Genomic DNA, 24,830 nt, shown 5'->3' with positions numbered 1-24,830 from the left:
AGCTACATGACAACAGTAACATCTAAATGATACCACTTCTCCATATCACTGCTGTATGATACTAACATACTAGCTACATGACAACAGTAACATCTAAATGATACCACTTCTCCATATCACTGCTGTATGATACTAACATACTAGCTACATGACAACAGTAACATCTAAATGATACCACTTCTCCATATCACTGCTGTATGATACTAACATACTAGCTACATGACAACAGTAACATCTAAATGATACCACTTCTCCATATCACTGCTGTATGATACTAACATACTAGCTACATGACAACAGTAACATCTAAATGATACCACTTCTCCATATCACTGCTGTATGATACTAACATACTAGCTACATGACAACAGTAACATCTAAATGATACCACTTCTCCATATCACTGCTGTATGATACTAACATACTAGCTACATGACAACAGTAACATCTAAATGATACCACTTCTCCATATCACTGCTGTATGATACTAACATACTAGCTACATGACAACAGTAACATCTAAATGATACCACTTCTCCATATCACTGCTGTATGATACTAACATACTAGCTACATGACAACAGTAACATCTAAATGATACCACTTCTCCATATCACTGCTGTATGATACTAACATACTAGCTACATGACAACAGTAACATCTAAATGATACCACTTCTCCATATCACTGCTGTATGATACTAACATACTAGCTACATGACAACAGTAACATCTAAATGATACCACTTCTCCATATCACTGCTGTATGATACTAACATACTAGCTACATGACAACAGTAACATCTAAATGATACCACTTCTCCATATCACTGCTGTATGATACTAACATACTAGCTACATGACAACAGTAACATCTAAATGATACCACTTCTCCATATCACTGCTGTATGATACTAACATACTAGCTACATGACAACAGTAACATCTAAATGATACCACTTCTCCATATCACTGCTGTATGATACTAACATACTAGCTACATGACAACAGTAACATCTAAATGATACCACTTCTCCATATCACTGCTGTATGATACTAACATACTAGCTACATGACAACAGTAACATCTAAATGATACCACTTCTCCATATCACTGCTGTATGATACTAACATACTAGCTACATGACAACAGTAACATCTAAATGATACCACTTCTCCATATCACTGCTGTATGATACTAACATACTAGCTACATGACAACAGTAACATCTAAATGATACCACTTCTCCATATCACTGCTGTATGATACTAACATACTAGCTACATGACAACAGTAACATCTAAATGATACCACTTCTCCATATCACTGCTGTATGATACTAACATACTAGCTACATGACAACAGTAACATCTAAATGATACCACTTCTCCATATCACTGCTGTATGATACTAACATACTAGCTACATGACAACAGTAACATCTAAATGATACCACTTCTCCATATCACTGCTGTATGATACTAACATACTAGCTACATGACAACAGTAACATCTAAATGATACCACTTCTCCATATCACTGCTGTATGATACTAACATACTAGCTACATGACAACAGTAACATCTAAATGATACCACTTCTCCATATCACTGCTGTATGATACTAACATACTAGCTACATGACAACAGTAACATCTAAATGATACCACTTCTCCATATCACTGCTGTATGATACTAACATACTAGCTACATGACAACAGTAACATCTAAATGATACCACTTCTCCATATCACTGCTGTATGATACTAACATACTAGCTACATGACAACAGTAACATCTAAATGATACCACTTCTCCATATCACTGCTGTATGATACTAACATACTAGCTACATGACAACAGTAACATCTAAATGATACCACTTCTCCATATCACTGCTGTATGATACTAACATACTAGCTACATGACAACAGTAACATCTAAATGATACCACTTCTCCATATCACTGCTGTATGATACTAACATACTAGCTACATGACAACAGTAACATCTAAATGATACCACTTCTCCATATCACTGCTGTATGATACTAACATACTAGCTACATGACAACAGTAACATCTAAATGATACCACTTCTCCATATCACTGCTGTATGATACTAACATACTAGCTACATGACAACAGTAACATCTAAATGATACCACTTCTCCATATCACTGCTGTATGATACTAACATACTAGCTACATGACAACAGTAACATCTAAATGATACCACTTCTCCATATCACTGCTGTATGATACTAACATACTAGCTACATGACAACAGTAACATCTAAATGATACCACTTCTCCATATCACTGCTGTATGATACTAACATACTAGCTACATGACAACAGTAACATCTAAATGATACCACTTCTCCATATCACTGCTGTATGATACTAACATACTAGCTACATGACAACAGTAACATCTAAATGATACCACTTCTCCATATCACTGCTGTATGATACTAACATACTAGCTACATGACAACAGTAACATCTAAATGATACCACTTCTCCATATCACTGCTGTATGATACTAACATACTAGCTACATGACAACAGTAACATCTAAATGATACCACTTCTCCATATCACTGCTGTATGATACTAACATACTAGCTACATGACAACAGTAACATCTAAATGATACCACTTCTCCATATCACTGCTGTATGATACTAACATACTAGCTACATGACAACAGTAACATCTAAATGATACCACTTCTCCATATCACTGCTGTATGATACTAACATACTAGCTACATGACAACAGTAACATCTAAATGATACCACTTCTCCATATCACTGCTGTATGATACTAACATACTAGCTACATGACAACAGTAACATCTAAATGATACCACTTCTCCATATCACTGCTGTATGATACTAACATACTAGCTACATGACAACAGTAACATCTAAATGATACCACTTCTCCATATCACTGCTGTATGATACTAACATACTAGCTACATGACAACAGTAACATCTAAATGATACCACTTCTCCATATCACTGCTGTATGATACTAACATACTAGCTACATGACAACAGTAACATCTAAATGATACCACTTCTCCATATCACTGCTGTATGATACTAACATACTAGCTACATGACAACAGTAACATCTAAATGATACCACTTCTCCATATCACTGCTGTATGATACTAACATACTAGCTACATGACAACAGTAACATCTAAATGATACCACTTCTCCATATCACTGCTGTATGATACTAACATACTAGCTACATGACAACAGTAACATCTAAATGATACCACTTCTCCATATCACTGCTGTATGATACTAACATACTAGCTACATGACAACAGTAACATCTAAATGATACCACTTCTCCATATCACTGCTGTATGATACTAACATACTAGCTACATGACAACAGTAACATCTAAATGATACCACTTCTCCATATCACTGCTGTATGATACTAACATACTAGCTACATGACAACAGTAACATCTAAATGATACCACTTCTCCATATCACTGCTGTATGATACTAACATACTAGCTACATGACAACAGTAACATCTAAATGATACCACTTCTCCATATCACTGCTGTATGATACTAACATACTAGCTACATGACAACAGTAACATCTAAATGATACCACTTCTCCATATCACTGCTGTATGATACTAACATACTAGCTACATGACAACAGTAACATCTAAATGATACCACTTCTCCATATCACTGCTGTATGATACTAACATACTAGCTACATGACAACAGTAACATCTAAATGATACCACTTCTCCATATCACTGCTGTATGATACTAACATACTAGCTACATGACAACAGTAACATCTAAATGATACCACTTCTCCATATCACTGCTGTATGATACTAACATACTAGCTACATGACAACAGTAACATCTAAATGATACCACTTCTCCATATCACTGCTGTATGATACTAACATACTAGCTACATGACAACAGTAACATCTAAATGATACCACTTCTCCATATCACTGCTGTATGATACTAACATACTAGCTACATGACAACAGTAACATCTAAATGATACCACTTCTCCATATCACTGCTGTATGATACTAACATACTAGCTACATGACAACAGTAACATCTAAATGATACCACTTCTCCATATCACTGCTGTATGATACTAACATACTAGCTACATGACAACAGTAACATCTAAATGATACCACTTCTCCATATCACTGCTGTATGATACTAACATACTAGCTACATGACAACAGTAACATCTAAATGATACCACTTCTCCATATCACTGCTGTATGATACTAACATACTAGCTACATGACAACAGTAACATCTAAATGATACCACTTCTCCATATCACTGCTGTATGATACTAACATACTAGCTACATGACAACAGTAACATCTAAATGATACCACTTCTCCATATCACTGCTGTATGATACTAACATACTAGCTACATGACAACAGTAACATCTAAATGATACCACTTCTCCATATCACTGCTGTATGATACTAACATACTAGCTACATGACAACAGTAACATCTAAATGATACCACTTCTCCATATCACTGCTGTATGATACTAACATACACTACTAGCTGCATGAGAACAGGCACTGAGAAATGATCATTCATTTTTAAAGGGCCTGCTAATTTTAAACCCATCGGTGTCCCAAATGGCACCCTATTCCCTATACAGTGCACTACTTTTGACCAGGGACCATAAGGCTCTGGTCAAAAGTAGTGCACTACATAGGGAGTTTGGTGCCATTTGGGAAATACCCAGTGTGCATGTATCTGGTGGGTTGAGGGAAGGAGAGGACTCAAGTTACCCAGTTTGTCAGAGTCGGACTGATCCTGCAACTCTTCATCTAGCTCTTCTTGACCATCCTCATCGTCAGACTTCCCTCCGTGAGGGTCGTCCCTGACCTTGTTGCTGTTGGCACTGGTACGAGGCGTACTGCTTCCTTTGCTCTTGGCTGCAGCCGAGGCAGCTTTCACCAGGGCTATCCAGTCCTGTTGGAGGAGAGAGACTTGTTTTTCCTGCTTAGCTTTTTTCTATTTTGTTTTGTTGTGCATTGTCCTTGTTGTTGTTTGAAAAGCTCTTTAAATCCAGTGTATTCATATTTTGTTATTAAACGTAGTATTAGAGACTGGTGGTTAGATAAATGCATCTACTCTATAGGCTGCTGCTGTAAGTTAGTTAGGGTGCTTAACAAATGGAACCCTATTACCTATATAGGAAATAAATCAAATGGTATTTGTCACATACACGTGTTTAGCAGATGTTATTGCGATTTATAGCGAAATGCTTGTGTTTCTAGCTCCAACAGCGCAGTAATATCTAACAAGTAATATCTAACAAAATACACAATCTAAAGTAAAAGGAATGGAATTAAAAATATATAAACATTTGGAGGAGCAATGTCAGAGCAGCATAGACTAAGATACAGTAGAATAGGATAGAATACAGTATATAGATATGAGATGAGCAATGCAAAATATGTAAACATTATTTAAGTGACTAGTTCCAATTATTAAAGTGACCAGTGATTCCAAGTCTTGGTGTATAAGGGCAGCAGCCTCTAATTAGGGTGCCATTTGGGACTCTGACTTAGTGTGTGGAGAAATAACAGGCTTAACCGTGACTAAACAGATCATCTAGGTGTAAGACTAGGTCACGACCTTGGTCGGTGAGAAAATAGTAAGCCTCAATAGTAAAGAAATCAATATATTTAGCCTGCAGGGACTTGTGTTTGAACTATTAGCTACTACTTTCCAAGTGTACTGCGGCACATTAAAAGTAAAAAATTCTAACAGAAATAAATGACATCTTAATCAAGTAGTAAATAAGATTAGACTCTGGTCTCCTTGAGAGTGTCTGCTGGTTGGAACAAGGGAGAAGCCAGCAAGTCTATCCTGCCAAGACTGTAGGAATCAGCCTTCGCATTAAATCCAGCAATTCCCTGTTGCCCTTTACCTTCTGAAAAAGAGGGAGAAGTGAAATAGAAAATTATGGTATCCTACACTGTCTACAACAGACTTTCAGGAATTTGAACTTGCCTTCTATTAAATCAGTATATCTAAAAACGCCAGACTCCTGGCTGTAACGCCAGACTCCTGGCTATAACGCCAGACTCCTGGCTATAACGCCAGACTCCTGGCTATAACGCCAGACTCCTAGCTATAACGCCAGACTCCTAGCTATAACGCCAGACTCCTAGCTATAACGCCAGACTCCTAGCTATAACGCCAGACTCCTAGCTATAACGCCAGACTCCTAGCTATAACGCCAGACTCCTAGCTATAACGCCAGACTCCTAGCTATAACGCCAGACTCCTAGCTATAACGCCAGACTCCTAGCTATAACGCCAGATCCTTAGCAATAATGCCAGGCTCTTACTAAGCTACATGTTCCTTACTTCTATTGGAGTAATGCTATCCAGGCCGTCATTGTAAATAAGAATTTGTTCTTAACTGACTTGCCTTGTTAAATCAAGGTTAAATTTACAAAAAAATAAAAAATTAAATATGCTCATGCTGATTCCAGAAGTGATTGTATGATCATGTGACCAGCTCACCTGTCCTTTTGCATCATGGGGCATAGATTTGATATGAATTTTTTCACACAGCGAATAACTCCATCATAAAACTGCACCGTGTAGATACCTAGAATTTAACAAAGACACTTCAGTTGGGACGGACACAATTGCAAGTCATTGTGTTGTGTGTATTGGCCATATGGCCTGCTAATGCTTTACAAATAGTTAAAGTGATAAATACCCTCTTTGTTTACAGATTCAATCTTTGCAGGATAGTAGCGACAATCTGTCCATCGAGCAAGCACCTCTTCACCATCTCTCAATTCCTGTAAAACAAGTCAAGCCAAACACAAACCTCCATTACTCAAAATATGTATTTAACAAACACGTGCCATGTGAGACAAAAGTCTGAAATTATACTGAACCAAAATATAAACGCAACATGTAAAGTGTTGGTTCCATGCTTCATGAGCTGAAATAAAAGATCCTTGAAATTTAAGAGTGGGGGGGCGGTGCTTAGGAGTATTTCTGTCTGTAATAAAGCCCTTTTGTGGGGAAAAACTAATTCTGATTGGCTGGGCCTGGCTCCCAAGTGGGTGGGCCTTTCTATGAACTGTAACTCCGTAAAATCTTTAAAATTGTTGCATGTTACATTTATATTTTTGTCCAGTATAGATACTGTAGAAGCACTAAATGTTGTTTGATTTAGGATGTAAGGAATTGCTTGTAAGGTTGAAAGTGTAGATCGAATATTAAAGGCCCAGTGCTGTAAAACATGTGATTTCCTGTGTGTTAAATACATTTCCACACTGAGGTTGGAATAATACTTTGAAATTGTGAAAATGCCACTTTAGTGTAAGAGCTGTTTGAAAAGGCCGCCTGAAATTTCAGCCTGTTCTGGTGGGATGGAGTTTTGGCCTGCCTGGTGACATCAACAGGCTGTAAATTAGTTAATAGACCAATAAGAAAGAGAGTTCCAAACCTCTCTGCCAATAACAGCTAGTTTTAAGTTTTCCCCTCCCCATTCAGACCACTCACAGACAGTCCTAGCAAAATTCTTACTTGAGAAATTGATCTTTGCTAAGATGCTATTTTTGGATCATTTTATTTGAAAACAATCACAGTAAGGTACTAAATTACTTAATATTGAGATAAAAATGGCTGCATTGGACCTTTAAGGCAAAGAGAAAGGTTGTAACACAAAAAGCTCAAAGATAAATGTTACAAACATATGACAGTAACACAAAGAGCAAAAACTTGAATGACACAGAATGAGCCCCTTTAGACCACAGAATAGCACTGCAGTATGGAAATGCCTAAACTCTGGTATAGCTATGTCAGATTCAGTTATGCCTCAACAAAAATGATCTGATGGTTTTGACCAAAGCTGTGTTATGTGAAGAACCGAAACAGTGAGTGAGACAAGGAGTTAATAATTCAGCCAAATCACTGCAAAATGAGACACAGGGAATGTATGTATACTTGTCCCGGCTGCGGTAACTCTGTTTGGTCCTCTGTGCTCTCTGTACATCCAGGAAGCTCATCAAGGCGAGATGCTGACATCTCGCTGAGTCTCTCCTGGTAGAAATATTTATAAGATATAAGGCATAAACAATTTGTTATTTATTTTAAAACGATAGTTTACTCAGAATCGATATGTTACTACTATCCATCTATCACTCATCCGATTGATTGCACACTTTCAACCATCTACAACAAAACTCCTCATGAGGCAAACTGTCTCTAGCCCAGAGAAGGCTGTTTTTGAGTACTTGGCATGCCATATGTGTTTCATCAAATCCATCCATACATTGCAAGCCACAATACATGTGACACTCCCAACTCATATTCTCTCAATTCCTCACATCATCATATCTTCTCAAATGGAGAAGAAGGTCTGAGGGGAGGGACCTTGGACCTTCTCCTCCAATACGGTTGAGAATGCATCAAGGAAATAGGATGCGAGGAATCGTGGAGAGACGAATTGAGAAGTAGTCTGTGGCTGGACAAAAACACCTACAGTTATCTCCCCCTCCTCTTCCTTCAGTCCCTCTTTACGGAGTGTTGGCCTTTCAAGAGGCCGCAGTCGAGTGCTGTCCCAGGCGATCCACTCATCATATCGATGGCTCCAACGATCAAAGTGGACAAGCATCTTCCCCTCATCGAAATCGATGTCCTCAATGCGTGACGAGTACCTAGAAGGTTGTATAAGAAAGAAGGCAAAAGAAGACAAGAACAAAATGTCTATTATGTTACATGTATATCTATCATTATGCACATGATTACATAAAGGAACTTGACTGTTACATACCATTTTTGTAGATAGTCTTGAGCTTCAATTCTAGCACCGACTTCAAAAGTGATCCCTGGACGATTAGGTGTCTTCTTGCTCATCTTCACAACATCTATGTTTCAAGACTGATGATCTGTCTGTCTGTGGCAGCTGAAAACAAAACAAAGGTAATGGATAGACCATGTTAAGCATCCGTCTTTCTCTTTAATGTAAACCACACATACGAGACCCTCTGCAAAGATGAACTATCTGTTCAATTGGCACCATATGGGAAGGTAATTAGCTAGCTAGCTAGCTATATGGCTTAAGTAACAGAATGAACAATATTGTCTTGTTGAACTAGCTTGCTAGCATGATAGTTTGCTCACATAGGTCAGCAGTATTCCAGTTGATTCATAAAGCAAAAACGTAATTCGAATAGATAGCTGGCTAGCTAGCTAACATCCTCTCTAGTAAACCAACTGTCTTTCAAACAAGCTGTTCAGACATGCCATTAGCCAAAATAGATTCAGACCCTACGCTTGTTTACAGCTGCATTGGGGTCAGACAGGATTCCTGGCTCAGAAAATGTACCTCAATCGAGGGATGAGAAATGCCTTGTACTCAACAACTGTTATACAGAGAAGATGAATGACTACTCGTTTTTCCATAAAAGTTACCTTTTTGTCCTCATGATAGGTAGCAGAAGCCACAGCAGCAATTCCATAATGGCAGATGTGGCTACTATTAATAGTCAGTCGTTCAACCTTCTCGGTGTAACATTTGGAATAATGGGACAATTCAGAGTACAATGCATTTCTCATCCCTGGATTGACGTACATTTTATGAGCCATATCTTGTGCAGGCACCGTAGTGTCTTAATTTAAACATGAAGCCTGTCCGACGCCAGTGCAACTATAAGCAAGTGCAGGGTCAGAATCTATTCTGACTAAAATTACACCACCACCATACTCACCCAACTGGCACTTTCTACTCATTAAAACATCATGCACAATCATTCATAACAGTACTAGTTAGCTAATTAATCAACTCGTATGTTGAGTTGACTAGCAAACGCCACCACATATTTTCATATTATTCGTTAACTAGCTAGCTAGCTAAATGTACGTACTAGGATAGTTAGATAGCATAATTTACTAAACTAGGTAGCTAGTTAGCAGGCTATCGTAGACTAGCTAGCTAGATTATCGCTAGCTAGCTAAAGTCACACAAGCGGTTGGTTGGATAGCTTGCTAGCATGTCGGTTATTAAAAGTGGCAAAAGTCAAGTGATAAAACAAGCGTTAAATTAACATTTAATGGCCGAACAAATATGATATTAATTTGCAACAAAACGTTTAGCTAGCTGGCCGTTAGTTGTCCATTTACCATGGTACCTAATGCTACAGTAACTAGTTAACTTTGCAATAAGTTAGCTGGCTAAAGTTATTTTTTAACTGGGCTAACTAACGTATTGCTAGCTAACTAAACGATGGTGATATGACAAGGGCAAAGAAAGTTAGATGAATATATTAATGAAATCCATCTATTTCACAGATTAAATGGCAAGCGAACTACCATTTGGGTTAGCCATTAGCTTGTCCGACGACAACGCTAACTTGCTAGCAGCAAGCTAATTCGCCAAGCTCTGCAGAATAATAGCTAGCCAAAAACTGTTAGCCAGCTTCTAGCTATCTCATGGCATACATTTTCATGTATTTTGTGAGTGCATTGTCCTCTTTGGAATGTATTGCAAATTGTTTTACCTTTGCGAACACATTTGGTAAATGATAGTTATTGTTATTAAGTCATATCATGAGTACATATCAGTCTTCTTCCCATTCTTCTGCTCAGATATTTACCCTAAATAAAATAGAGGGCGTTCCAACGTAACAACGTAAGCACACACCATAATCACATGACCTACACTGAAGAACAACATGTCTGCATTGTAAACAGTACTGGAAATGTGTCTCTAGAATACAAGACTATCACATAATATTCTTCAATCAACGTTAGCCAGCGTAAGGTCAACACAGGTAAGAGAGAGAGACGTTGACAACTATCTGACGTTGCCTGACAGTGACAACGTTGAAGTAAGAGGTCAGATTGAAAGAAGGGGGAAACTTTTCTACTGTCTCCTGTTTTCAATGTTAGGATTTTGATTAATCCAAGAAGGTATTTTTGTCAGACACAGGGTAGCAATCTTTACTTGTTTTAGCGTGTTCTCTTCTCTCATTTGACTAACAAGCTTTGTACTCTTTTCTTGTGCAAAACCAAGATGATGCTGATGAAGAAGATGCGGACTGCTGCACGACTCAGGTCTCAGTTGTGGAGTCTGAAGATGCCTAGCCTCTGTCACAGAAGCTTTGCTGCCATCTCCACTTACAAAGCTGTAATTTTTGACATGTATGGAGTTCTCATTCCGTCACCTGTCAAATTGGCAACAGGTATGTCATATAGGCCACACAATGTGCCACACAATGTACCACACAAGCCTTGTATAACCCAACATCAAAAATAGGCCATTACGGTAGGCCTACTTATTTCCATTCAACTCCTAATGGAGGAAAGGGCCTCAATACATAAGGGCGGCAGGGAGCCTAGTGGTTAGAGCGTTGGACTAGTGACTGAAAGGTTGCAAGATCGAATCCCTAAACTGACAAGGTACAAATCTGTCGTTCTGCCCCTGAACAAGGCAGTTAACCCACTGTTCCCCGGTAGGCCATCATTGAAAATAAGAATTTGTTCTTAACTGACTTGCCTAGTTAAATAAAGGTTAAATAAAAAATAGACATATAAGTCAATATAGTGCAACATAATATTCTTGGTCTCTTTTTCTCCCTAGTGTTTGAACAACAGAACAGTGTTCCTCTGGGCACGCTGGGCAGGGCCATCAGGACGGGTGGGGAGTTGAACGCGTGGAAGAGGTTCATGCGTGGAGAGATTGGGGCTGAGGAGTTTGTGGAGGCCTTCGGCAGGCAGTGCAGTGAGATAGTGAGCTTATGTATACTACATCACGACTAGCCATGTCTCTCTGTACCTACAGCCTGTACCCTATGGGCCCTGGTTAAAAGTAGTGCACTAAACAAGGGAATAGGGTGCCATTTGGGATTCAACCCACATCTTCATTCATTATCCCTCTCTGCTGCTCCACCCTCAGGCAGGATGTCCTGTTCCCATTGGCTCATTCTTGTCTGATCTGACCAGTGGGCCAATGACCAGGCCTCTACCCGTCATGATGAAGGCCATTTTGTGTGCTCGCTCCAGGGGCCTGAAGACTGCTGTCCTCAGCAACAACTTCTTCCAGCTGAACGGTGACCCCTTTCTGCCTCTGGACCACTCTCTCTTCGATGTGGTGACTAAGCATTTTATGTTTACATCTGCTACGTCCCAAATGGCACCCTATTCCCTATATAGTGCACTACTTTTGATCAGAGCCCTATGGGAGCCCTATAGGCCCTGGTTAAAAGTAGTACACTACATAGGAATAGGGTGCCATTTGGGACGCAGACATTATGTAGTAATGATAGTAAAGGTAACAAATAGTAGCTGTGTAACAGTTAGTAGACAATACTATGTCAAATTTCAGTGTTTGAGTGCAGAAATGGCATTACGAATACAATGCAGACTTCCTCTCTCTCTCTCTCTCTCTGTCCCCATCCTGTCTCTCACCATCCCTCTTTCCCACCTCTCTCATTACTGCTGTACCCCCGAACCATTCCTCTCTCTCCCCCCTCCCTTCATCTCTGGTTGTAGATAGTTGAGTCGTGTAGGGAGGGCCTCAGTAAGCCAGATCCTAGGATCTACCACCTGTGTCTGAACAGACTGGGTGTCTCTGCCCATGAGGCTGTGTTTCTGGATGACCTGGAGTTAAACGTTAAGGCAGCTGTCCAGCTAGGGATGCATGCTATCAAGGTGAGTGAGCTCCATCTCTGCATTCAGAACTCCCCCATACCCATGCCACTCTATCTTGGAGATTTTGTGGTGTACTGTGCAAGTGACTGCAACCTAGTGAATGATCTCGCTGTTTCATTGAGCAGTGTTTCAAGTTCTTCCCCAAGCTTCGTAGTAGTCACCAAACACTAGGGAACATAACCCACAGACTCTGTGACTGAGCCACTGGTGAGTGATAGATATTGTTCTCCAGGTAGGGGACCTTGCAGTGTCAGTGAAGGAGCTGGAAGGGATGCTGGGGATCCCCCTGTCAGGGTTTGTTCCTGGTCCTGACTCAGCCCCTTGGGCCACAAAGCTCCCTATGGACCGACTCACACAGTACCTGAGGAAGGCTCTCCATCTGTCTGACGAAGGTACATCTATCCATTTCTTTAAAGAAAAGAAAACCTTGCACACTACTCTTGCCAGTATAACTGTAGTTTAAAAGATTACGTATCGGCCTCTTGGCCTTTGTCAGAGCTTTGTCAGAACATATATCCATGTCAAAACTTCTGTCTAGAAATGGATAGAACTGATATTAGCTCAGTACAAAGTCCTGTAGCCTCTAAAGGCGCTGGGGGAAGGGAGGACCAGGAGATGTATGTTGATCTATGATGTCTGTTTAGAAAGCTCTCCTATATGATGGATGCGTCCCAAACGGCACCCTATTCCTAAAAAGGGCCCTTGTCAAAAGAAGTAGGAATAAGAAGCCATTTGGGACACACCTGGTGTCTCTATTTACTGTTGTTGATGCTGTCTGTCTCTATATCTGAAGCAGACCCTGTTGCTGTCCAACAACTCAGCCCCAGCCAGTCAAACTCCTTATATCACTTGACCACTGGAGGGCGCCATCTACTCCTGAGGAAACAGCAGAAGACCTCCCGAGCCATGGAGACAGAGTACAGGTTGGGTTCCTCCAACACACCACCTACCTAGCTGTGGGAATTAGATGGGTGTGAGATGGAAATGATCAGCATCTGGATTGATTATACGTCTCTTCTATCTAGATCACTCTGTCTGTGTCCCAAACAGCGCCATGTTCCCAAATAGTGCAGCCTATGGGCCCTGGTCAACAGCAGTGCACTATAGGGAATAGAATGTCATTTGTGACACCATTTGTATTATTCAACTTTTTGTTCAGTTCCAGTTGAAAGAAGGTTTCTTCATACATCACTCTATTCTCTGTACTCCACAGGATGTTGAAATCTCTCAATGGATCCAGCATCCCTGTTCCAGAGATCATTGATCTGTGTGAGGACCCAAGGTGAGAACGCACACTGCCTGACAGACACACACACATAAACAAGCACAGAAACATACATACACTCATGCACGTTACATAGTTCTGGATGAGTTTTTTTTATCCCGTTTGTCTGTCTCTGTCTTCTTCCTGTATGTGGTTATGTTGTCCAGTGTCCTGGGTGCTCCCTTCCTCTTGATGGAGGTCTGTCTAGGGAGGATGTTCAGTGACCACTCCCTGCCAGGCCTGACCCCTGGGGACAGGAGGGCTTTGTACCAAGCCATGCAACACACACTCTGCCAGATCCACTGTCTAGATACTAGAGTAGTCGGCCTGGAGGACTACGACGAGCCAGGTAATTAATGTATTTAGCAAAGATGGTTTTGTGCCATTCTCTATATCTCTGTCTCTCTCTCGCTTTCCTCTCTACTTCCTCTCTCTCTCCTTCTCTTTCTTTCACTCTCTCCTTCATCTTCTCTCTCCCTCTCCTTCTTTCTCCTCTGTAGTGGATTACATGGGGCTTCAGGTACGGTGGTGGACTCAGCAGTACAGGGACAGTGAGACCCCGCCCATCCCAGCCATGGAGAGACTCATACAGTGGCTTCCTCTGCACCTCCCCAAACACCAGAGAACTACGCTGATCCATGGAAGCTTCAGGTATAACACACACAGCATGTACATATTTACATAATCAGCAGTAATATTTGTATTTGAAAAGTCCTGATTAGGTGTGCATCCCACATGGCACCCTATTCCCCATATAGTGTACTAATCCCATTGATCTGGTCAAAGGTAGTGCACTATGAAGGGAAAAGGGTGCCATTTTTAACACAGCCGTGGTGAAATGAATCCAACCCAAAACTCCCTCTGGTCCATAGACTGGAGAACCTTGTGTTCCACGCAGAGAAGCCAGAGGTGGTTGCGGTGATGGACTGGGGCCGTTCCAGACTGGGTGACCCTCTAATAGACCTGACCTTCAGCTGTATGGGTCACTGCCTGCCCCAGGACAACCCTCTACTGACAGGTACCATTAAACCACCTAACCGTACCACTGCACCCTACCAGGCCCACAGATATAAAACTCAAATGGCACCCTATTCCCATGCGCCTTGGTCAAAAGTAGTGCACTATATAGGGTGCCATTTGGGATATAGCCTAGAAGTAGTATGCATTTACACTGAACCAAAATATAAACACAACATGTAAAGTGTTGGTCCCATGTTTCATGAGTTTGAAATAAAAGATCCCAGAAATGTTCCATACGCACAAAAAAATGTATTTCTCTCAAATTGTGTGCACAACTTTGTTTACATTCCTGTTAGTGAGCATTTCACCTTTGCCAAGATAATCCATCCACCTGACAGGTGTGGCATATCAAGAAGCTGATTAAACAGCATGATCATCACACAGGTGCACCTTGTGCTGGGGACAATAAAAGACCACTCTAAAATGTACATGTGGTTATATTATGTAAAAATAATGGTGCAACGTTAATAGATCTAATATTATTTTAGAACAAATGCTCTTTCTCCCACGTTGGATATGGTCGCTGTCTGCAGTTCTGAAACATAATCTTCAGTGCACCATAGAATTGGCACCTTTCCCTATGTTGCTATGTGCATAGTAGCAAAATGAACCAGCATATTGGGATTGAGAACAATGCCTTAAGCATCAGACGGGATTAGTTTTACTGAGGGTGGTCGGGTAATGTAATTATGTGCAATTCCAGCCAGAATAACCTGCTGTTTTTTGGTCCTCTGATAATACTAGTGCCATGCGAATCAACATCCCTGTGTTTTGAGAGAAATGTCTGAGTTTGACAAGAAAACAATAAGTGATTTGAAAAATTTAACATAGCCTATATACACAACATTGTCAAAAGTATGTGGACACCGGCTCGTCGAACATCTCCTTCCAAAATCATGTCCATTAATATGGAGTTGGTCCACCCTTTGCTGCTATAACTGCCTCTACTGTTCTGGGAAGGCTTTCCACTAGATGTTGGAACATTTCTGCGGGGACTCCATTCGGCCACAAGAGCATTAGTGAGGTCGGGCGATTAGGCCTGGCTCGCAGTTGGCGTTCCAGTTCATCCCATAGGTGTTCGATGGGGTTGAGGTCAGGGCTCTGTGCAGGCCAGTCAAGTTCTTCCACACCAATCTTGACAAACCATTTCTATATGGACCTTGCTTTGTACACAGGGGCATTGTCATGCTGAAACAGGAAAGGGCCTTCCCAAAACTGTTGCCACAAAGTTGGAAGCACAGAATCATCTAGAAATCATCTAGTAATTGAATGCTGTAGCGTTAAGATTTCCCTTCACTGGAACTAAGGGGCCTAGCCCGAACCATGAAAAACAACCCCAGACCATTATTCCTCCTCCACCAAACTTTATAGTTGGCTCTATGCATTGGGGCAGGTAGTGTTCTCCTGGCATTCGCCAAACCCAGATTTGTCAGTCGAACTGCCAGATGGTGCAACGTTATTCATCACTCCAGCGTTTCCACTGCTCCAGAGTCCAATGGCAGCGAGCTTTACACCACTTCAACCGACGCTTGGCATTGCGCATGGTGATCTTAGGCTTGTGTGTGGCTGCTCGGCCATGGAAACAAATTTCATGAAGCTCCCGACGAACAGTTCTTGTGCTGAAGTTACTACCGAGTTCCAAACTGCCTCTGGAAGTGAGTGTTACAACCGAGGACAGACAATTGTTACACGCTTCAGCACTCGGCGGTCCCGTTCTGTGAGCTTGTGTGGCCTACCACTTCGCGGCTGAGCCGTTGTTGATCCAAGACATTTCCACTTAACAGCACTTACAGTTGACCAGGGCAGAAATGTACTTGAACTGACTTGTTGGAAAGGTGCATGCAACTGTTTTTAGTCTGCTGTAATAAAGGCTTTATGTATTTATTTTTTTCCGTTAGAACAGACTCTCTGGTACACTTATTTAGTGTTGTTTACTGTTCCAAATGGTCAGAGAAAATCATATTATTGTAATCTAACAGCACCTGTTTGGCACATAATACTCATGCAGCGCTTGCTCCTATACCCTCCTTTATCTGGACCTCCAGTAGTTACCACAACTAACTCAATGTCTTCCACACATCTGACTTCCCCTTTCCCTCCTGAGCAACCAGTAAACATTCACCTGTTTCCAGTTTCTTTTTCATGTCCTCCACATCCATTTTGCAGTCGACATAACTGTGTTCGGAGTTTGTTTATAACCAATTTATTGATGTGATTATGATAGGCTATAGGTCAGGCCATATTGGTCACATGCATGCGATGCTTACATGTTTTACATAAAGAGAGTATGGGTTGAGTGAAGAGGGAATGTTTTTCCTAAACAAATTAGGGATTTCGTTAACAATACTTTTCAGTCAGAATCAAGACAGAAACTAAATAGCTGTAATGATGTGGCAGCTTCAGCATGGACAGCACAATAAACACTTGTTGTGGTGCCTTTTCGCTGCAGTAGGGAGGAGAGCGAGACAACGTGCGCCAGTCACACATGCACTCGCTGTAATTCTTTTTTAACACATTGTGACCATGGGGCTCTTTCTTGAGTCATTTGTGTGTCTTTAATTATATAATCAAACAGTGTGCTTAAAGCATCAGACAAGTTCAGTGCATATGTAGTTGGTTTTATTCACATAGGGTGTGTCTGTCTATATATGGAAAAATAAGTTTAAACATTTTGACCAATCGATTGGTTGAAAGAACAGCACTATTCTCGGTCGACCAATATTTTTTTTTTAGTTGGGGACAGCCCTAGTATGGACAGGCATAAGCTATGGACAGCTAACACAATTGCATTTTATTGATGGCAATTTGAATGCAGAGATACCGTGACGAGATACTGAGGCCCATTGTAGTGCCATTTAATCCACTGCAATCACCTCATGATTCAGCATGATAATGCACGGCCCCATGACGCAAGGATCTGTACACAATTCCTGGAAGCTGAAAATGTCCCAGTTCTTCCATGGCCTGCATACTCACCAGACATGTCACCCATTGATCATGTTTGGGATGCTGTGGATCGACTTGTACGACAGCGTGTTTCAGTTCCCGCCAATATCCAGCAACTTCCCACAGCCATTGAAGAGGAGTAGGACAACATTCCACAATCAACAGTCTGATCAACTCTATGTGAAGGAGATGTGTCGCACTGCATGAGCCAAATGGTGGTCACACCAGATACTGACTGGTTCTCTTATTCACGCCTACCTTTTTTTAAAAGGTGTCTGTGACCAACAAATGCATATCTGTATTCCCAGTCATGTGAAATCAATAGATTAGGGCCTAATTAATTGATTTAAATTGACTGATTTCCTTATATGAACTGTAACTGAAATTGTTGCATGTTGCGTTTTATATATACTGCTCAAAAAAATAAAGGGAACACTTAAACAACACAATGTAACTCCAAGTCAATCACACTTCTGTGAAATCAAACTGTCCACTTAGGAAGCAACACTGATTGACAATAAATTTCACATGCTGTTGGGCAAATGGAATAGACAACAGGTTGAAATTATAGGCAATTAGCAAGACACCCCCAATAAAGGAGTGGCTGTGCAGGTGGTGACCACAGACCACTTCTCAGTTCCTATGCTTCCTGGCTGATGTTTTGGTCACTTTTGAATGCTGACGGTGCTTTCACTCTAGTGGTAGCATGAGACGGAGTCTACAACCCACACAAGTGGCTCAGGTAGTGCAGCTCATCCAGGATGGCACATCAATGTGAGCTGTGGCAAGAAGGTTTGCTGTGTCTGTCAGCGTAGTGTCCAGAGCATGGAGGCGCTACCAGGAGACAGGCCAGTACATCAGGAGACGTGGAGGAGGCCGTAGGAGGGCAACAACCCAGCAGCAGGACCGCTACATCCGCCTTTGTGCAAGGAGGAGCAGGAGGAGCACTGCCAGAGCCCTGCAAAATGACCTCCAGCAGGCCACAAATGTGCATGTGTCTGCTCAAACGGTCAGAAACAGACTCCATGAGGGTGGTATGAGGGCCCGACGTCCACAGGTGGGGGTTGTGCTTACAGCCCAACACCGTGCAGGACATTTGGCATTTGCCAGAGAACACCAAGATTGGCAAATTCGCCACTGGCGCCCTGTGCTCTTCCCAGATGAAAGCAGGTTCACACTGAGCACATGTGACAGACGTGACAGAGTCTGGAGACGCCGTGGAGAACGTTCCGCTGCCTGCAACATCCTCCAGCATGACCGGTTTGGCAGTGGGTCAGTCATGGTGTGGGGTGGCATTTCTTTGGGGGGCCGCACAGCCCTCCATGTGCTCGGCAGAGGTAGCCTGACTGCCATTAGGTACCGAGATGAGATCCTCAGACCCCTTGTGAGACCATATGCTGGTGCGGTTGGCCCTGGGTTCCTCCTAATGCAAGACCTCATGTGGCTGGAGTGGGTCAGCAGTTCCTGCAAGAGGAAGGCATTGATGCTATGGACTGGCCCGCCCGTTCCCCAGACCTGAATCCAATTGAGCACATCTGGGACATCATGTCTCGCTCCATCCACCAACGCCATGTTGCACCACAGACTGTCCAGGAGTTGGCGGATGCTTTAGTCCAGGTCTGGGAGGAGATCCCTCAGGAGACCATCCACCACCTCATCAGGAGCATGCCCAGGCATTGTAGGGAGGTCATACAGGCACGTGGAGGCCACACACACTACTGAGCCTCATTTTGACTTGTTTTAAGGACATTACATCAAAGTTGGATCAGCCTGTAGTGTGGTTTTCCACTTTAATTTTGAGTGTGACTCCAAATCCAGACCTCCATGGGTTGATAAATTGGATTTCCATTGATTATTTTTCTGTGATTTTTGTTGTCAGCACATTCAACTATGTAAAGAAAAAAGTATTTAATAAGATTATTTCATTCATTCAGATCTAGGATGTGTTATTTTAGTGTTCCCTTAATTTTTTTGAGCAGTGTATTTGTTCAGTATAGTTATGATTCAATAGTTCAACACAGTGGTGGTTACATTGTGTTTCCTACAGGTATATCTGACAGGGGCCTAGTCCAGCTGGGTATCCCCACTGTAGAGGAGGTGATGGGGCAGTACTGCAGCTCTATGGGTCTGGAGGAGGGAATCCCAGACTGGAACTTCTACATGGCCTTCCACCTCTTCTGCCTGGCAGCCAGCCACCAGGGGGAGAGCAAGAGTACCATTGCAGGTACCAGAACATAGACCAGAGTTTAGGATTGTGTCTCAGGCAATATCTTCAACGAGAATTAATAAAGCTTCGTAAAGGTACATCGTTTGGATCTTATAGCTTGTCAGCTATTACTTGGTCCTCTGTAGCTGTTGGAAGAGCATTACTCTTGCAACACCAGGATAGTGGGTTCGATTCCCAGGACCACTCTATATATATATATATTAATTTTTTTTAAGTATCTGCATGCATGACTAATTTGCTTTGGATAAAAGTGGCATATATTACTATTATATTATTTAGCTAGCCTAATAGTCTGTCCAGATTATATTATTACTTAGCTGGCCTAACAGTCTGTCCAGATTATATTATTACTTAGCTGGCCTAACAGTCTGTCCAGATTATATTATTATTTAGCTAGCCTAGTCTGTCCAGATTATATTATTACTTAGCTGGCCTAACAGTCTGTCCAGATTATATTATCACTTAGCTGGCCTAACAGTCTGTCCAGATGATATTATCACTTAGCTGGCCTAACAGTCTGTCCAGATGATATTATCACTTAGCTGGCCTAACAGTCTGTCCAGATGATATTATCACTTAGCTGGCCTAACAGTCTGTCCAGATTATATTATCACTTAGCTGGCCTAACAGTCTGTCCAGATTATATTATTACTTAGCAGGCCTAACAGTCTGTCCAGATTATATTATTACTTAGCTGGCCTAACAGTCTGTCCAGATTATATTATTATTTAGCTAGCCTAACAGTCTGTCCAGATGTTAACCTTACATCTGTTTTATGAACAATATGTAGTTGTAGGCTTAACTATCCCTCCTTTACAGGACAAACTGGCTCTGGGAGGTTAGCTGAGCAGGTGGCTGACCTGGCCTGGGACTTTGCCACCAAAGAGGGCTTTCGTATCTTCAACGCCATGCCCAGGGCGCCTCATGCAGGCACTTCCCCTTTAAAGGGGCAAGTAGCAGAGTGACTGCTTTGTTGTTTTTCAAATCCTGGATTGCCCCTTTAAGACCAGATTTCAGTAGCTGAAGTGATTGGCGGCATAGAGGAAGTCGTCTGTTCTTTTTTGGTGCTTAAGTACACATTACATTACTACATTTATACCCAGGATATTGTTTTTCCAACAGGAAAAGGTCAAAAATAACTGGAGCGGGACTTTAAGGGATGTCTTAGAGAGGATGACTGCCCATCCTACCCAGACTTCCAGAGCTCAGCTGTTCATCCACTATTCCCTCCAGGAGCCCTGGGCTACTGTCTCAGCCAGGAAACGGCAGCCTTCCCTGGGCAGGATCGCCCCAGGCCGTAGATGGCCTAAAGCTGATAGGGGATTGCTGTGCCTCAGAATCTTTTGCACTTGTTTTTCTCTTCCTGGCTTTTTTCTACTGATAGCAGCTGTTTCCAAAAAGGCTTTACTTGCAATAACTGTGGTTGTTTTTTTCCCAACAGAACTTCATCTCTGGACAAGAGTGTCCGCTAGATAAATACAATGTAAATGTCCACTAAGGTCTATTTCTCAGATTATTTACATTAGTTCAAACTTTATGGAGCCTGAAGATGTTATGGTCAGCAATGCTTGTCAAGTGGTCCTGGGCTTTACTCAACCATTACTCTAATTAAATAACCCACACCAAGTATCCAGTCAGAGATGTCAGTATATTACACGTCATTACATTATTGTATGACACAACCACAGTCTGTTATAACATTGTATATTCTGTCAAAATAAAGTATATCACTATTTTCTTCTACATGACTGACCAAATAGCTGTGATGTCCAATGTGGATATACATGATTTTATCAAAAGGAAATATTCCTCTAGAATTCATGATACTGTATCATATCATCCAACATTGGGTTTGGAGTGCAAAGACAAAACTATAGTTGTGAAAATATCCCTGACATTCAATGACAATTCCATTGGCATTTACTGTGTTTCACTAGTAAGAAAGTAAGCGTTTACATTTGTCAGGAGTTATAAAATGATGTAGAGGAAATGAAATATGAACTAATTCACCATTAGTGAAAAATAAAACATTTGTGCAGTCAAGAAGACTATTACTATATACTCAATGTCAACCCTATCAAGGTCACTTGAGGTTGTTATCTGGTGTAACTCCCAGTATTGAGTCCTCTGCCCGTTTATGCGCCTCCATGGTAACCTGCAGCTGCCAGTATCTGAGGTAGAGCCACATCAAGCTACCATTCTTCCTCTTGTCCATTTTCTTCACGTTGAGGAGGCGATTGTTGCCTTTGGCACAGTAGCGGTCGTTCTTAAAGATATCCTTCAGGTCTCCCTCCAGATCTGTATCCGTTCCCAACGGTTCCTTCACCACCTTGAGGAGCAGGTTCTTCTCCATCTCCAGCCTATGTTCCCTGGGGAGGAGCAGGTTGCAGTAGGCCCCCTGTCTCTCTACAAGGTCCTCCTCCAGATCCTTCAGCATAGCTGAGGCCCTCTGGTGCCAGTCGCTCTCTCTGGCCAGAGCGTGTTGGAGGATGGCCCCAGCGGCGCCGGATTCTAAAAGCTTCATCTTCTCTTGCTCCAGAGCCTGGCGATTTGAAAATGAAATGTTTATTAAACACAAGATAATACAAACCTCAACCGTGGCTTCAGGGTTTAGTCTAGTGGTTAGTTCCACAGCACTGTGGTTAGAGCGATGGGCCAGTAACTGCAACATTCCCCTCACACCTTCAAGGCTCTTACCAGGCTCCACTAGGAGTTAAAACTAAGTTAAAGATGCATTCTCAAACATTTTGATCATTTCAGCCAGTAGTTTTGAAAGTGTTGCTCATGAGCCAAAAGTGGTCCCCGTTTTTTGTGTACTACTTCATCCAATTGTATACTACATCATCCATTTCTTGCAATTTGTATTCAATCATACAAATTTAGAAATATGTGTGATATGTTACAAATCCAATTTGTGCTATATGTTACAAATTTGCTGTGCTTAAGATCCCGGGGTGCATCTTTAAGTCAAGTCCTCCCACCTCTCGTTCCAACTGTAGCTGTTTGCGTTCCTCCATGACCTGCTGGCTCTGTGAGATGAGGGCCTGGCGGTACCCCTGGACCCTCTGCCTCTCCTTCTCCAGCTCCAGCTCTAAGATGGCCGCCGCCCGCCGGTTCTCCGTCAGGGTGTCTCTGTACTTCATCTCAAGGTTGGAGGTCACGGCAGACATGTCCTGGTCGTACCGGGCCTTGACCTTTATGATCTCTGTCTGAGACTCTCTGGTCCAGATCCAGCCTGAGGATGGGAGGTTGTTTGGTTATTATAGGGCGTAGTCCTGACTAGGGCTTAAACCCAGGACCTTGTGGCTGTTGACCAAACACCTTCTCATATAACAACCCACCAACCTCTCCTCATTGGTTCAACAGTCCCATGTTCAAGCCCGGGTTGGAACTACCCAATCACTTTTCTGCAATATTATATGTAGTGATTGTAATGATAATGTTGTAATGACAACCTATTTGGAGTAGGGCAATGCAGTGAAGTCACCACAAAAGAGTATAAGTCTTGTCAGTGTCTGTCAAAGTAAGTACAAGATTGGCCTACAAATGTTGTCTTCAGTTGTATATACACACCACATGTCATGTATAGTGAATATCCTGTCCTTATGTAACAACACTGTACTGTGCAGGAAACTTACGAAAGGCAGCCAGCCCCAGCATTGGCACCAGGAGGGCATAATTCCATTTGTTCCCGTCAGCAGCAGCACCTCCTCGTGGGTCTGGCCCCATGTTCCATCTAGGGGGATCATTTAAGTTGTTCATGGAGGTGCCCTATTCCAGGGGAGAGTCGAATGTTTATACACGTACCTGTCACCACCACATACATTGTTTTATCTAGCTAGCTGACTAGCGGTTGTTACATACAACCAACCTGACCATAAGGCATTACCTTGACCTAAAATTAGGAATAGTAGTTACGTTAATTAGATTTAAATAAATAGCTAGGCAAGTCAACTAGAAAATATTAGCAGGGGAAACGGTTGGTCTTATCTGATAAACTCCCAAACCACAACATTGGCATGCATCCCACATGACGACTGACACAGCAATGTGGCTAATGGCAGTCTCTCTTTGTTGTCATTGTAACACTTTTATGTCCATTCTTTGGCCTTAACATGAATAGCTAATTAACACCAACAAAACAAGGGCGGTTTGCTAGCACACTTGCTAGCTATCTTGCCACAGCTAACACAACAACACAGCTTTACATGGTGGTTAGCTTGCAGGCTAAAATTAACAACAGCTAACTGAGGCATTGCATTTGTGCACGGCTATTTCAGGCCAAAATAACACATTGCGAAGAAGTACAGTAGATTCATTTTTAAAAATTGAGCAGACGCTCACCTTGACAAAATGTGTCTAGGTCAATGAGCTTTACATTTGTCCCTGGACCTATGGGAAAGAGCATTATACAACGTTTTTACTCAAGACAATCACAAAGAGATCACTCGTGTGGTACGAGGGTGTTGTAGTCGAAGATATAGTCTCTATGTCATTACAATATATGTGTAAAGAGAAATTGTTTATTTAAAACTCAACATTTTTGTCAGTCTTAATTCATTTATTTTATCTAATGCGTGCAGAAATGGATTTAGAACTTGAAGCGTTGTCAAAAGCC

At 41.7% G+C, this 24,830-nt stretch overlaps 3 protein-coding genes across 13 annotated transcripts in view; 1 reads left to right on the top strand and 2 right to left on the bottom strand.

Moving 5' to 3' along the window:
* LOC106598824 (PHD finger protein 20-like protein 1) overlaps nt 1–10,740 on the bottom strand; it is a 44,042-nt gene extending 33,302 nt beyond the window's left edge. The window contains 7 exon segments of the mRNA XM_045712753.1: nt 4,856–5,039; nt 6,606–6,646; nt 6,649–6,693; nt 6,808–6,892; nt 8,587–8,761; nt 8,878–9,009; nt 10,604–10,740. Coding sequence (XP_045568709.1) covers nt 4,856–5,039; nt 6,606–6,646; nt 6,649–6,693; nt 6,808–6,892; nt 8,587–8,761; nt 8,878–8,960 — 613 coding nt within the window. The 5' untranslated portion in view covers nt 8,961–9,009; nt 10,604–10,740.
* Nucleotides 10,741–10,742: 2 nt separating this feature from the next.
* LOC106596115 (acyl-CoA dehydrogenase family member 10) lies at nt 10,743–21,955 on the top strand. 10 transcript variants are annotated; one of them, XM_045696796.1, is made up of 14 exons: nt 10,743–10,876; nt 11,119–11,287; nt 11,686–11,834; nt 12,001–12,195; nt 12,597–12,755; nt 12,988–13,147; nt 13,552–13,678; nt 13,969–14,037; nt 14,187–14,368; nt 14,520–14,670; nt 14,892–15,037; nt 20,033–20,209; nt 21,032–21,161; nt 21,335–21,955. In XM_045696796.1, the coding sequence occupies exons 2-14, from the start codon at nt 11,119–11,121 to the stop codon at nt 21,366–21,368; spliced, it is 1,848 nt and encodes a 615-aa protein (XP_045552752.1). In that variant the 5' UTR covers nt 10,743–10,876; the 3' UTR covers nt 21,369–21,955. The 10 variants fall into 10 exon arrangements, with proteins under 10 accessions (XP_045552752.1, XP_045552746.1, XP_045552762.1 ...); XM_045696790.1 differs by having other exon boundaries at nt 13,549–13,678; XM_045696791.1 differs by having other exon boundaries at nt 10,766–10,940; nt 13,549–13,678.
* ccdc127a (coiled-coil domain containing 127a) lies at nt 21,842–24,810 on the bottom strand. 2 transcript variants are annotated; one of them, XM_014149738.2, is made up of 4 exons: nt 24,557–24,810; nt 23,851–23,983; nt 23,194–23,447; nt 21,842–22,754 (listed from the first exon to the last, which is right to left on the bottom strand). In XM_014149738.2, the coding sequence occupies exons 2-4, from the start codon at nt 23,972–23,974 to the stop codon at nt 22,296–22,298; spliced, it is 837 nt and encodes a 278-aa protein (XP_014005213.1). In that variant the 5' UTR covers nt 23,975–23,983; nt 24,557–24,810; the 3' UTR covers nt 21,842–22,295.
* Nucleotides 24,811–24,830: the final 20 nt, after the last annotated feature.

The sequence above is a fragment of the Salmo salar genome, chromosome ssa02 (genome assembly GCF_905237065.1).
Source record: "Salmo salar chromosome ssa02, Ssal_v3.1, whole genome shotgun sequence".
In the NCBI taxonomy this organism is placed as follows: domain Eukaryota; kingdom Metazoa; phylum Chordata; class Actinopteri; order Salmoniformes; family Salmonidae; genus Salmo; species Salmo salar.
Note: the sequence above shows the minus strand (reverse complement) of the source record. Positions and strands in the feature narration are given on the sequence as shown.

Coding starts and splice junctions, on each gene's coding strand:
- LOC106596115 (XM_045696790.1), top strand. CDS start 11,119: ATGATGCTGATGAAGAAGATGCGGACTGCTGCACGACTCAGGTCTCAG. Junction 12,756..12,987: donor TAGGGATGCATGCTATCAAG/GTGAGTGAGCTC, acceptor ATTGTTCTCCAG/GTAGGGGACCTTGCAGTGTC. Junction 13,679..13,968: donor GCCATGGAGACAGAGTACAG/GTTGGGTTCCTC, acceptor TGTACTCCACAG/GATGTTGAAATCTCTCAATG.
- ccdc127a (XM_014149738.2), bottom strand. CDS start 23,974: ATGAACAACTTAAATGATCCCCCTAGATGGAACATGGGGCCAGACCCA. Junction 23,448..23,850: donor GCTGGGGCTGGCTGCCTTTC/GTAAGTTTCCTG, acceptor TCCCATCCTCAG/GCTGGATCTGGACCAGAGAG. Junction 22,755..23,193: donor AGCTACAGTTGGAACGAGAG/GTGGGAGGACTT, acceptor TCAAATCGCCAG/GCTCTGGAGCAAGAGAAGAT.